Here is a 15,282-nt window from a genome sequence, read left to right as displayed (position 1 = left end):
AACGCTGCCCAATCCGAATAGGACAGGGGAATAATAACGCCTTCTGATAGGTTAGTAAGTTCAGAAGGCGGAAACTGAAGTTTCATTCTGAAGATATGGAGTTGCCGGCCGTGGGTGGAGTTTAATGGGAGGTGGGAGGAATTCGGTCACTCAGTTGGGAAGATCTCTGATGTGACAGTGCGTGGAGCGACCTCCTGCTACCGGGACTGAGAGCGGCCACTGCTAGAGGTGAGGACCGGCCTGTAGTTCCACCTTGTCACTGGCACTACCTGTCTTCCTTCCCTAATACTCCTTGTCTGGCCACATAGCAGCCCCCATCCCTCAGCCCCACTTGCTATTTTCTGATAAACACCCCTGTGTCATAATAATAATAATATTAATAATAATAGTAATAATAATATGTCTGGAACGGTGGGATCTGCCATGCTGCTTTCCCCTGCGGACCTGTGTCTAGTAAACTTGCCTTAACTGCCCTTTAATATTCATTTAGCTATTGATTTTTTCATGCTCTCAGTATTTTACCTTAGTAATAAGTCCAAACATGTACCTTGTACTGTACACTGAGTCTGCCAACCACATACTCCTCTTACTGGCCCGTCACTACCCATGTGATCAGAACCCTCACAGCTCATAACAAGGTTACAGATATATAGAAACATTGGGGTGTCACCCTGCTATAGTTCCAGGGGTACCCAGGGCACAAATAAACACTCACCCCAAATCTCCCCCTAACTGACCTTCAGACTGGACCCCCTTAGCTCATAACAAGGTTACAGATATATAGAAACATTGGGTGTCACCCTGCTATAGTTCCAGGGGTACCCAGGGTACAAATAAACACTCACCCCAAATCTCCCCCTAACTGACCTTCAGACTGGGCCCCCTTAGCTCATAACAAGGTTACAGATATATAGAAACATTGGGGTGTCACCCTGCTATAGTTCCAGGGGTACCCAGGGCACAAATAAGCACTCACCCCAAATCTCCCCCTAACTGACCTTCAGGCTGGGCCCCCTTAGCTCATAACAAGGTTACAGATATATAGAAACATTGGGGTGTCACCCTGCTATAGTTCCAGGGGTACCCAGGGTACAAATAAACACTCACCCCAAATCTCCCCCTAACTGACCTTCAGACTGGGCCCCCTTAGCTCATAACAAGGTTACAGATATATAGAAACATTAAGGTAACAGTCACCCTGCTATAGTTCCAGGGGTACCCAGGGTACAAATAAGCACTCACCCCAAATCTCCCCCTAACTGGCCTTCAGACTGGGCCCCCTTAGCTCATAACAAGGTTACAGATATATAGAAACATTGGGGTGTCACCCTGCTATAGTTCCAGGGGTACCCAGGGTACAAATAAACACTCACCCCCAAATCTCCCCCTAACTGACCTTCAGGCTGGGCCCCCTTAGCTCATAACAAGGTTACAGATATATAGAAACATTGGGGTGTCACCCTGCTATAGTTCCAGGGGTACCCAGGGTACAAATAAGCACTCACCCCAAATCTCCCCCTAACTGGCCTTCAGACTGGGCCCCCTTAGCTCATAACAAGGCTACAGATATATAGAAACATTGGGGTGTCACCCTGCCATAGTTCCAGGGGTACCCAGGGTACAAATAAACACTCACCCCAAATCTCCCCCTAACTGACCTTCAGACTGGGCCCCCTTAGCTCATAACAAGGTTATAGATATATAGAAACATTGGGGTAACAGTCACCCTGCCATAGTTCCAGGGGTACCCAGGGTACAAATAAACACTCACCCCAAATCTCCCCCTAACTGACCTTCAGACTGGGCCCCCTTAGCTCATAACAAGGTTACAGATATATAGAAACATTGGGGTGTCACCCTGCTATAGTTCCAGGGGTACCCAGGGTACAAATAAGCACTCACCCCAAATCTCCCCCTAACTGACCTTCAGACTGGGCCCCCTTAGCTCATAACAAGGTTATTCATTCTGTACCATATACTTAAGGTGGCCAAACATACAACTACAACTCTCAGCACCTACTAGTGGTGTTTGCCTTTTATTTCACCAGAGGGAAAAGAAATTGCTAATGTTCCTATTAGTGTCAGGGTTGGTGCCAAGGTGATTGCGCCCCATTTGAACGCCGGCTATTTGAGTTCACTGGGAGAATATAAAGCAATGATGGGAAACACAGGTTTCGTGCAAGTCCCAGGCGTCTCTCACCAGGAGACATTGTATAGAATATTTATATCTGTAGCAATTAGAGAGCAGGAGGGCAATTAAATGCAGTTATGACACTTCATTGGCACGGCTAATTATTGGCATTAAATGAGTTCCTGAGGGCTGTTTAACCCATTCACATCCCAGCAGAGAATGAAGTTACCAAACAAGTGGATCTTTGCCTGATTTAGCCTCCTACACGCTGGGCATACTGAGGGCCTATGAAACCCATTCAGGAGAGGGTTGACTGTTCTCTTCCCATTGTAAGTCTGACAGTTATACCCATATTGTTTACGTAATAATCTGGTGGCCATCATTGTGCCCACCTCCTGCGACAGGGTCTCGGCTACCACCCCCTGATTTCTGTCTTTATTATTTATGTAATGAGACATAGCGCAGATTCAGTTGGTGACGTTTCAGCCAAACCTGGGAGATATCAGGGCATTGGGTAATCGGGCTGTAACGCTAGTGAGCTGTTTGTCCAGTGATAGCCCACTGTGGGTGCCAAGCTGGTAACCTATAGAACTCAGATAAGGTTGCCTGTTGTTAGGGCAGGGTTGGTTATTGAACAGATTGGCATGGCACTTGGTACTTACAGTATTTATGTGCCTTCTTGCAACATAGAGGATTAATGAGAAAACAATACTTGATCATATCTTTGCTTGTGAGCTTAACCCTGCCCTCTAATTACCCAGTGCCAACATTAACAGGATATATTCTCCTTTGAAACGTTCATCCATAGTCACCCTTATAGTTTCAAAGTGATAAATACTAGTGCCCTAACCCTTTGTCTTTGCTCTTGGTTATTTTCCTATAACCTATAGTGTTGGGGGCTGTTCCTGCTGAATTGTGCTTAGTACAGGGAATACCTATACTGCCATAGTTTTATGGGATCTCTCTGTACAGACTATGACCAAACTTAGGGGACTGTTCGTGCTGAATTGTGCTTAGTACAGGGAATACCTATACTGCCATAGTTTTATGGGATCTCTCTGTACAGACTATGAGCAAACTTAGGGGCTGTTTCTGCTGAATTGTGCTTAGTACAGAGGAATACCTATGCTGCCATAGTTATTATTATGCCTCAGTACAGGAAAGTAAATAACCTAGGGTGAATTCCATTTGTGGCTCCTGTTGGCTGGCAGACCGTCACATTTTGTCATAGTAAACTCCTGATAGGCTACAGCCCATTGGGATTCTACTGGCAGATTACAACATAATGGAATACCACTACATTTATAATACTACACTTACCCTTTAAATGCCTCTCTATTGCTGACTGACCTATCTTATCCACATATTTGCAGGCTGATAGGAAGGGCACTCTGCCCTGGTTGTTTAGTTTGGCTCTCACAGTGTTGTTTTCTGCTGGTGTTCAGGTTCCTGTCTGACCATGGGGAAGAGAGCAGCCCAGGAGCAGGAAGTACAGAGAATCCGAGCTCTGCAGATAGGTATTTAATTGGCGGGGCATTTGGATACACACCCATAAAAGGCATGTGTTTATCTATATCTTTTGAACCCCACAAGCAAAGGTCGCTCATGTTGGTGTAGAACTACAAGGTTTTATAGTCAATATGTTTTTGTGTACTGTGGGTGCCAGGGCAGAGTCCGGTTGATAAGGGTTACAGTAGCCAATAGCTGGGCACTGCTCACTGGAATGTCTTTCCTTGGAAACCAGTGGCACTTGAATGACGATTAAGGAGTCACAATTAGTGACTGACCTGAAGTTTCTTCGACAAATAACACTGCTTTAATTACAAGCAATGAAATCTGGTTGCTAGGGTCCAAAGTGCCCTAGCAACCAAGCAACGGTGTGAATGAGATTCTGGAAGAGGCCCAGCTACAAACCAAAGTGATAAAATGTGATAATAAGAATACATTTGTAACCTCTCGGAGCAGTCTTTTTTTGCAGCCGGGGTCAGTGACCCCCACTGCAAACCAAATGAGTTATTAAGATTTGTTCATTCTATAACATACTAAAAGTTAACTTAAAGGTGAACTACCCCCTTTAAAGCCGTTGGCATGTCTGTGCCTCTGCACAAGACTAAATGAGTCGTCTCCATAACCCAAATGCAGGAGTTGTTGTAATTGTGACATTGGGTCATTTCATGGCTGTGGTTGCACTACAAGTCCCAGAATCCCCAGTAATTGGGAGGGGTGTGGCATCAGACAGACAGACAGACAGAAGCATGGCACCAGGAACTATCATAAAGTCACACCGCAAAGCCCCGACCTCAGTGTTGTACCTGCGTAATCCGCTTTATTTGTGTGCCAGGCTCCCCTTCCTTGGCACCAATCCCACCATTATATTCTGTTTGGCAACGTAAATCCGCGTGGCTCTTGCCACATCTCTAACCCAACACTGATGCAAGGTTGGCGCTCTCTGTATATTTTATAGGTCATAAAACGATGGGGAAACTGTTGTCTGGAGGTTGCAGGGAGTTGTTTTGTTTGAGGTGCAGGTCTGTTAACCTGCTGGAGCTTGCTACTTTGTTTCAGGAGTTGGAAGCTGCAGTGCAGAGAATAGAAACAGCCAGACAGATAAAATGTCCCAGTTACATGGCTACTGTAACCAGGTGTTCCTGTCCTTATAGGGTTAGGGGCAGCAGTACATGGAATATCGGTGCTGCCATATTGCTGTTAGCGCTGTGTCAGCTCTTGGGTTAATGAGTATCAGAACAGGTATCTGTAGGTGTTAGTCAGTTGATGTCACTGCTGCAGACTTTGACCGTCCATAAATATCATAGAGAAAGGACTTTGCGTCAGTGTCAGTCTGTTCTGTTCTTGTCCCTTCTCACTTTGCCTGAAATCAGAAATCCTAGGCAAGACTCCACTTCCCACAATGCCTTGCTCGCTTCTGTTATTGGCCGTCTCCATGGAACATGAACAAGGCATTGTGGGAAATGGAGTCCCTGCTGGAGAAGAACCGACTGCCGACACAATGTATCAGATTTAACCCATACAGGTGTGTGAAGGGTAACCCCTTGTTTTATCACTAAACTCCTCTGACTCTGTTTGTTAACCCCTTCTGTGCCTGGGACCTGCTCTGTCTGAGACACATCTACTGGTTGCACTCTCTCCGCTGCTGCACAAGGAACAAGCAGGGCTGGAAGACATAAATTGCTCACTCCATACTTGTGCTCCGGTACCACTGTAGGGGGTCATGTCACTACCACAGCCCCCAAGAACTATCGTTTGCACATTTTATTATTATTTCAGATCTTTCAGCACAACTCTGCACAGTAAATGTCCCATAAGCTCTTAGGGCCGGGGCACACGGGCAGATTCGGGGAGATTTAGTCGCCTGGTGACTAATCGCCTCTTCTGTGGGTGACAATCTCCCCGAACTTCGTTCCGCCTGCTATAATGAGAAGACGCCAGCGCAATGGCACTCGCGGCGTTTCGGTTTCCGAAGTCGCCAGAAGTTCAGGGACATTGTCGTCAGGCAACTAAATCTCCCCGATTGTGCCCGTCAGCCCCTGCTGGGAGAGGAATGTTGGGGGAATGCGGCTCATGTGGGGGGCAGAGATTACAGCACAGTAATGTGGGTGTGACTTAGATGTGTCTATGGGAATGTTCTTGTTACATGTGTGTGTGTGTATATATGTATATATATATATATATATATATATATATATTATATATATATATATATATATATATATATATATATATATATATATATATATAATCTAGTATGGGTGAATAGACTGCGTTACTGATAACAGTGACACAGTTACATTGTGTCCCAGGTTTACAGATTAGAGGAGAGTAATTGTGTATAGAGCTGTGAGTGCAAAGTAATAAAACACAGTGTTGCAATACCCAGCAGTGTCACACAATGTATTGTTGGCCTTCAATCTGCGCTGTGGGGAAAGTACAGGAGCCTATTCTTTGCTGGTTATGCTGTTTAAAGGTTAATTCGAACAGGGGTGAACCAAGTCGCCTTTTCTGTTATTCTCATTAGATACATCCCCCTGAGTAAGTGAATCCAATCTCCCCCAGTACTTACCCAGGTACAGAGCTCTGATTCTCTGTACTTCCTGCTCCTGGGCTGTTCTCTTTCCCATGGTCAGACAGAAACCTCCCCCTGGGTAAGTGAATCCAATCTCCCGTCAGGTACTTACCCAGGTACAGAGCTCTGATTCTCTGTACTTCCTGCTCGTGGGCTGCTCTCTTTCCCATGGTCAGACAGGAACCTCCCCCTGGGTAAGTGAATCCAATCTCCCCCAGTACTTACCCAGGTACAGAGCTCTGATTCTCTGTACTTCCTGCTCCTGGGCTGTTCTCTTTCCCATGGTCAGACAGGAACCTCCCCCTGAGTAAGTGAATCCAATCTCCCCCAGTACTTACCCAGGTACAGATCTCTGATTCTCTGTACTTCCTGCTCCTGGGCTGTTCTCTTTCCCATGGTCAGACAGGAACCTCCCCCTGGGTAAGTGAATCCAATCTCCCCCAGTACTTACCCAGGTACAGAGCTCTGATTCTCTGTACTTCCTGCTCCTGGGCTGCTCTCTTTCCCATGGTCAGACAGGAACCTCCCCCTGGGTAAGTGAATCCAATCTCCCCCAGTACTTACCCAGGTACAGAGCTCTGATTCTCTGTACTTCCTGCTCCTGGGCTGTTCTCTTTCCCATGGTCAGACAGGAACCTCCCCCTGGGTAAGTGAATCCAATCTCCCCCAGTACTTACCCAGGTACAGAGCTCTGATTCTCTCTACTTCCTGCTCCTGGGCTGTTCTCTTTCCCATGGTCAGACAGGAACCTCCCCCTGGGTAAGTGAATCCAATCTCCCCCAGTACTTACCCAGGTACAGAGCTCTGATTCCCTGTACTTCCTGCTCCTGGGCTGTTCTCTTTCCCATGGTCAGACATGAACCTCCCACCTTGGGTAAGTGATTCCAATGCTGCTCTCTTTCCCATGGTTGGAGAGGAACCTCTCCCTGGGTAAGTGAATCCAATTTTCTCCCAGTACTTACATAGGTACAGAGCTCTGATTGTCCGTAGGATGTATACAGAATCAGGGCACTGTATATGGGTTAGATCTGGGGGAGATTGGATTAATTTACACATGAGGAGATTCCTGTCTGACCATGGGAAAGAGAGCAGCCCAGGAGCAGGAAGTACAGAGAATCAGAGTAAAGACAGAGTTATAACGGACACATTAGACATACACTTATGAACAAGAGACTGCTGGGGTGTCTCATATGAGAGAAGCCACAGACCACAGCTGTCATTATGTTGTCATACTGTCGGTCTACACTACACGCTCCTCTCATATAAAGCCCGGCTGGGGCAGATCCAAAGCCTCCGCCCTATTCTGGTTGGATTATTCATATAAAGCAGACTAATTGCAGGGTTGCCCAGCGCCGCTCCCCCAGCCCTCAGTTTTACTATATAAACTCACTTGTGGGGAATTTGTTCCTATGCAAATTCCTTCCTCATTTCTTATTAGAATTTGAGATTAATTAGAGAAGCAGCCACTGATAGCGCCCGTATAATACACTGTCAGCCCACCCTCTCCCTGCAGCTATGGGGGCACAGTAGCCCCAACTTGCCCTTTTATTTGGGTACAGATCCCCTTGAAAAGAAAACAGAGTTTCATGAGAACAGAGCTGTTGCCTCTCCTGGGCTCCTATTGTAAGGCTATTATAAATAAATCAGGACATTGTAGGAGAACTGCACAAACTCTTATCTTGTATGTTCTGAAAACAAATCTGTATTCAGTGGCACAGCCTGTACTTTCCCTTTAACCAACCCAGGGCCAGTTCTTTATGTTGGGAGGGTGAGGAAGTTAATGGGATTAAAGGCAGCACTGGGATCACATGATCATTTTATCATATGCTTGAACAAGTGGGCGGCTCCCTCACTCATGCACTATTAATACTATTGCACTATAGACTCCAGCACTGAAATACCCTCCGTGCCTCCGTGTGTGTCTGCTGGAAACTAAGGGCACCCCGTGTGTGCTAGGCTTCTATCAGGTAAGCTGCCCATGGCTTTGTCATTAACCCTTCCACTGCCAATACTGCACATTATCCACTCTTTATTCAGAGTGCTGTGTGTATGTAAGTGTCACACTCTGTGCCCAAGCAGTGTCGGTCTGTTCCGTTAGTGCTCATTGTACTGCTGGTCCAGACTACACAAACCATTGAAACTTTGTACCAGTAGTTGGCTCCAGCCTAAAGCATTTCTCTCTCTGCACTGCTGGTTCTAACTCCTCAAACAGTGTCTCAGAACTCTGCGGATAAAAAGAGCTGTAGGAGATGCTGCATTGTTGCAAAGAAGAACATTGAATGAGCCAGCACTGTATGGGGGGGAGGATATTTAAATTTGAGCAAAATTAGCAAAAACAATGTGAGAAAAGAGCTTTCTAGTCACATGACCATCAGCTGAGCACCAAGTTATCCCGGACTCGGCAGTATCCTTCTCTGTGAGATCCGTTTTCATTGCCTCTGGCATGTGAGCTTGCACTTTCATAAGGAACCTCAGGGGATGTTCACCTTAAATCAACTTTTAGTATGAAGTATACAGTGGGAATTGTAGTTACTCTTTATTATTCATAACTATGTTATGGGGTTGCTCAGTTGCCCCTTTCCCTAGCAACTAGGCAGTTGGAGCCATGATAGGAAGTGTTTTTTTAGATGAAGTCTGCGACATTGCATTTGCCCCATTAGGAAACTATTTAGTCAATTACTAAGGTAGAGAATTGCCAGGCTGCTCTCTTTCCCATGGTCAGACAGGAACCTCCCCCTTGGTAAGTGAATCCAATCTCCTCCAGTACTTACCCAGGTACAGAGCTCTGATTCTCTGTACTTCCTACTCCTGGGCTGTTCTCTTTCCCATGGTCAGACAGGAACCTCCCCCTGGGTAAGTGAATCCAATCTCCCCAGTACTTACCCAGGTACAGAGCTCTGATTCTCTGTACTTCCTGCTCCTGGGCTGCTCTCTTTCCCATGGTCAGACAGGAACCTCCCCCTGGGTAAGTGAATCCAATCTCCCCCAGTACTTACCCAGGTACAGAGCTCTGATTCTCTGTACTTCCTGCTCCTGGGCTGCTCTCTTTCCCATAGTCAGACAGGAACCTCCCCCTGGGTAAGTGAATCCAATCTCCCCCAGTACTTACCCAGGTACAGAGCTCTGATTCCCTGTACTTCCTGCTCCTGGGCTGTTCTCTTTCCCATGGTCAGACAGGAACCTCCCCCTGGGTAAGTGAATCCAATCTCCCCCAGTACTTACCCAGGTACAGAGCTCTGATTCTCTGTACTTCCTGCTCCTGGGCTGTTCTCTTTCCCATGGTCAGACAGGAACCTCCCCCTGGGTAAGTGAATCCAATCTCCCCCAGTACTTACCCAGGTACAGAGCTCTGATTCTCTGTACTTCCTGCTCCTGGGCTGCTCTCTTTCCCATGGTCAGACAGGAACCTCCCCCTGGGTAAGTGAATCCAATCTCCCCCAGTACTTACCCAGGTACAGAGCTCTGATTCTCTGTACTTCCTGCTCCTGGGCTGTTCTCTTTCCCATGGTCAGACAGGAACCTCCCCTGGGTAAGTGAATCCAATCTCCCCCAGTACTTACCCAGGTACAGAGCTCTGATTCTCTGTACTTCCTGCTCCTGGGCTGTTCTCTTTCCCATGGTCAGACAGGAACCTCCCCTGGGTAAGTGAATCCAATCTCCCCCAGTACTTACCCAGGTACAGAGCTCTGATTCTCTGTACTTCCTGCTCCTGGGCTGTTCTCTTTCCCATGGTCAGACAGGAACCTCCCCCTGGGTAAGTGAATCCAATCTCCCCCAGTACTTACCCAGGTACAGAGCTCTGATTCTCTGTACTTCCTGCTCCTGGGCTGCTCTCTTTCCCATGGTCAGTCACTGGGTGAAGCAGTGACTGAAGAGGAGAACTGGAGGGAGATTGAATTCTTACTACTACTAGTAAAAATGATTATTACTATTATGATGCTGTGGCAGCTCATGAGGGCAGTGTCATGGCTGGTTGCGACTCCATACAAGCTGCTCCTTCTCTGCAGGCACTTTCCCAGTAAAATAATGAATATAAAGTTAATGGATGCTAATAATGGTGGCACAGATAATGAATGGGAGGATATCAGGGCACATTAGTGGCAGCAGGAATGAGTATGATTAATTTATTTGGATATTTAATGACTCCTTCCTTGTGTGTGTGGGACCCAGAGGCTTTGTACAAGGAAGGAGTCATCTCTATTCCCCGCTGCACCAGAACATTCCCAGCAGACTCACTCACAAGAGGAAGGGATTCTTGGTTCCAAATAACACTGGCACCAGCTCTGGGTGTGATACAGGTTAATAGATGAAGGGAGGGCACTGCAATAATTGGAGATATAAGGAAAATGCAATATATTACTAATTGCCTCTGCTCCCTCCAATACAATCCAGTGATAGAGGATTAACCCTGCATGTCCTGCAGTCACACAGACACATCAGTTCTTACTATAATGGACCGGACACATGGGGGGGGGGGTCTGTTTTATATTCTGTGAAAGTCTCACACAGCAGTGCACTAGCCCTGGGCCAGCATGTTATTGGCTATTTGAGCTAAGTGCCATTTAACTGATAACATGTTGCTCCTTAATTCCCTTATGCCTGTGCCCTACAGGCCTCCCCTGTATAATATAATATAATCTAATATATAATATGATTCCCAGTGTATCAGCCAGGAGCCTGTGATTGCCAATTACGTCTGTTCCCTGCCCCGGCTGCACTGTGGGACACGACTAAATAAGATTTGGTGTTAGCAGAATGACGGCTGAGCCAGACCATGTGTTGTAGCCCCGGGGCAAGGAGGGAAGGGACAGGAATATTCCAGTGTTCCCTTATACTCCTATAATAACGTCCCTCTGTCCTTTCAGCTGATCTCTGGACATGAATCACTCTCACCATATGGCAACTACCAGCGACCCACACGCCGGCCACCAGCACCCCACCACGTCTGGAAGTCACGGCGACCATGGGGGAGGGTGTGGGATGCACATGATGGTGAGTATTATTGGGGTACAGCCATGCTCTCATCCTTCCCACATACTGTCATTTTAAAAGGTATGTAAAACACAAAAATATGCTTAACAGTTACTCTAATTCTAATCAACTTTCCAATATCCATTTATTCCTCATCCTCTGCACTGCTGCCTCTGACTCCTGATACAACTTCCCAATATCCATTCATTCCTCATTCTCACTGGGTTTATAGTTCTGTGTAACTGTCATTGTGTCTGTCCCTTTCTCTTCTCTGCACTGCTGCTTCTGACTCCTGATACAACTTCCCAATATCCATTCATTCCTCATTCTCACTGGGTTTATAGTTCTGTGTAACTGTCATTGTGTCTGTCCCTTTCTCTTCTCTGCACTGCTGCCTCTGACTCCTGATACAACTTCCCAATATCCATTCATTCCTCATTCTCACTGGGTTTATAGTTCTGTGTAACTGTCATTGTGTCTGTCCCTTTCTCTTCTCTGCACTGCTGCTTCTGACTCCTGATACAACTTCCCAATATCCATTCATTCCTCATTCTCACTGGGTTTATAGTTCTGTGTAACTGTCTTTGTGTCTGTCCCTTTCTCTGCACTGCTGCCTCTGACTCCTGATACAACTCTCCAATATCCATTTATTCCTCATTCTCACTGGGTTTATAGTTCTGTGTAACTGTCATTGTGTCTGTCCCTTTCTCTTCCCTGCACTGCTGCCTCTGACTCCTGATACAACTTCCCAATATCCATTCATTCCTCATTCTCACTGGGTTTATAGTTCTGTGTAACTGTCATTGTGTCTGTCCCTTTCTCTTCTCTGCACTGCTGCTTCTGACTCCTGATACAACTTCCCAATATCCATTCATTCCTCATTCTCACTGGGTTTATAGTTCTGTGTAACTGTCATTGTGTCTGTCCCTTTCTCTGCACTGCTGCTTCTGACTCCTGATACAACTCTCCAATATCCATTCATTCCTCATTCTCACTGGGTTTATAGTTCTGTGTAACTGTCATTGTGTCTGTCCCTTTCTCTTCCCTGCACTGCTGCCTCTGACTCCTGATACAACTTCCCAATATCCATTCATTCCTCATTCTCACTGGGTTTATAGTTCTGTGTAACTGTTATTGTGTCTGTCCCTTTCTCTTCTCTGGGTCAGACTCTTGAAACAGTGCAGTAGTGTAATATGTAAGGCTCAACTCTCTTTTTGCTTCTTCCAGGCAATGACCTTTTACTTTGGATATGAGAATGTGGAGGTGCTATTCACAGGCCTGGTCATTAATTCTGCAGGAGGTCAGTCCCTTCTCTGTTCTGTTGCCTCTTCTCCATATGGAGTAATATTTATATCCCTCACATCTGTCACTTTCTAATGTAGCTTACATTGCACCCAGAACATTCCTTCTCTGTATATTTGTATTTATACATATGGGAGGAGGTGCCATATTGATTCCCTTAGACAGTACAATATGAGGGTACAGCTTATTGTGTGCCCAGAACATTCCTTCTCTGTATATTTGTATTTATACATATGGGAGGAGGTGCCATATTGATTCCCTTAGACAGTACAGTATGAGGGTATAGCTTATTGTGTGCCCAGAACATTCCTTCTCTGTATATTTGTATTTATACATATGGGAGGAGGAGGTGCCATATTGATTCCCTTAGACAGTACAGTATGAGGGTATAGCTTATTGTGTGCCCAGAACATTCCTTCTCTGTATATTTGTATTTATACATATGGGAGGAGGTGCCATATTGATTCCCTTAGATCAGGATATCGTGGGTAAGAGCCTATTAGTACATGCCCACGTGTTACAATAAACATGTTCCCTTTCCTTCACTGGGCTGGTGCCACTTGAGCAGAAATGGCGGGCGCCTTTGTGGCCGTGTTCCTGTTGGGTTTGCTGTACGAGGGGCTGAAGATTTCGCGGGAAGCCTTGCTGAGGAAGTCACAAGTCAGCATCCGATATAACTCCATGCCGGTGCCGGGGCCCAATGGGACCACACTGATGGAGACTCACAAAACAGTGGGGTAAGTGTCCGACCCCTTCCTGCCTACTTCTGTTATCAGTCATATTTCCGATTGGTGTATGGTGGGCAACCCCAGGTTACTGTATGTACAGTATATTCACTACTATGTGAATGTCTTTGAATTTATCCTCATTCTCTCCCCCTGTGCAGGCAGCGTATGTTCAGTTTACCCCACATGATGCAGACCCTGCTGCACATCATCCAAGTGGTGGTGAGTTATTTCCTTATGTTGATCTTCATGACGTACAACGCTTACCTGTGCATCGCTGTGGCTGCCGGAGCCGGGACCGGGTACTTCTTGTTCAGCTGGAAGAAGGCGGTGGTGGTGGACATAACGGAACATTGTCATTAATGAGCAGTCGCTGGGGAAGGAGACCTCTCTGCTGCCTCCATCAGTGACCTTCATTCCTAGACATGGCTAGATCTGGTACTATGAGAGTGAATAGGGTAACCGTATGTATATAGTGCCTTTATATGCCGGCAGACCCGTGCCTCTTGGAAACTACCCTTGTTGATGAACCATACGACCACGTAACCTCGACCTTCCCACGTGGAAAATACAACTTATAGAGTTGCTGCAGCCAATCAAGTCTTTGTCTCACGTCAAGTGCATAACCGATTCCAGCACCACTGCTCTCATTGGCCAATCTCTACACGTCTGTGACTTCTCTGCGTGTAGACTATTAATTGCTTGTGATCCGGCTGAACGGCTTCTTTGGAACTTCCATGTTCAATTCCCTTCATCTCCAAATCAGATTTCCTGCAAAGTTCTCTGGAAATTGCCCTGGACTTTGTTTCTATTACTAATAGAATATTCATTAGGAGGTATAATGAGTCTATGTTTAGTCGTGCAGTAAAGCGATTTACAACTACAACACTCTGTCTGTTTTATATACTCGGGATTAATTTACCCTTCATATACACACACACGATTCCAACACTTATAGTTTTACCCTCCCTCTATGCTGAATGGTCTCCAGGCAGAAGTGTTGATCCCTCCCCGAGTTTTAAGCGACCAATTGAAATCTAATAGAGATTTGTACAATTACAATGTGACGTGGATAGGCGGAGTCACAATGATCACATGTTTGTCAATCGAATAATTATTCCCAGTATTTTTTTTTATTTAAGATCTTGCTTTGATGGATTTAGCTGAATAATGTAATGTTTTTATAAATCATCTTTCTTTCCAATAGTGAAAAATTATAACCAAAACCTTTTAATAAAAGCAGTCAGAATGAGCGGCGTGTCCTTTCTGTCTCACACAAACCCTCACCTGGGGAAGGTGAGACACACAGTTGTACTACAGCCTCCTCTTCTTTGCTCACGCTTGGAAAGAGAAGCTCAAAGAGAACTGTACCCTGGGTAAGAGCTACAACAGCACCACTTCCCTGCCTGTCCATGGAAAAGAGCAGTCTGAAGAACCGGAGCTCTATATCAGGGCAGAGTACTGGGGGAGTTTATTGTGGGACTATTGAAAAGGTCCATATAATATTTTATTTTACCCAGCAAACCAGGCTGGGGTGGAAATGCTAGAAACATGCATTCCAAACCTCAACCTAATAAATTGGAGAAACGCTAACCATGAAAACCTACCCACACATGATTTCTACAAATATCTCCAGATAAAACACCGACTGGGGACCACCAGAACGGCAGGAAGTATAAAACCCACAGTATTTGAAAGTTTACTGGCTCATAACCCGCGCAGTCCCAAAGGAATAGTAAGAATCTATAAAATATTGGAATAAAATATTATAATAAAATATTGAAATAAATTATAGTAAAATATTTGAATAAAATGTTATAATAAAATATTGTAATAAAATATTGTAATAAAATATTGGGATCAATACTGTAAAACCCACCGTATTTCAAAGTTTACTGGCTCATAACCCATGCAGTCCCAATGGAATAGTAAGAATCTATGAAATATTGTAATAAAATAGTATAATAAAATATTGGAATAAAATTATTAGAATAAAATATTGGGATAAAATAATAAAATATTGAAATAAAATATTGTAATAAAATATAGGAATAAAATATTAATAAAATATA

General features: G+C 45.3%; 1 protein-coding gene across 3 annotated transcripts; it reads left to right on the top strand.

The window, feature by feature from the left end:
* The first annotated feature begins 74 nt into the window (after positions 1-74).
* slc31a1.L (solute carrier family 31 (copper transporter), member 1 L homeolog) lies at positions 75-14,462 on the top strand. 3 transcript variants are annotated; one of them, XM_018228604.2, is made up of 6 exons: positions 85-228; positions 8,096-8,179; positions 11,078-11,204; positions 12,411-12,483; positions 13,054-13,222; positions 13,372-14,462. In XM_018228604.2, the coding sequence occupies exons 3-6, from the start codon at positions 11,091-11,093 to the stop codon at positions 13,571-13,573; spliced, it is 558 nt and encodes a 185-aa protein (XP_018084093.1). In that variant the 5' UTR covers positions 85-228; positions 8,096-8,179; positions 11,078-11,090; the 3' UTR covers positions 13,574-14,462.
* Positions 14,463-15,282: the final 820 nt, after the last annotated feature.

Source organism: Xenopus laevis, chromosome 8L, assembly GCF_017654675.1.
Source record: "Xenopus laevis strain J_2021 chromosome 8L, Xenopus_laevis_v10.1, whole genome shotgun sequence".
NCBI classification, from domain to species: Eukaryota; Metazoa; Chordata; class Amphibia; order Anura; family Pipidae; genus Xenopus; species Xenopus laevis.
The sequence above is the reverse complement of the archived record's forward strand: the minus strand, read 5'-3'. Positions and strand labels throughout refer to the sequence as shown.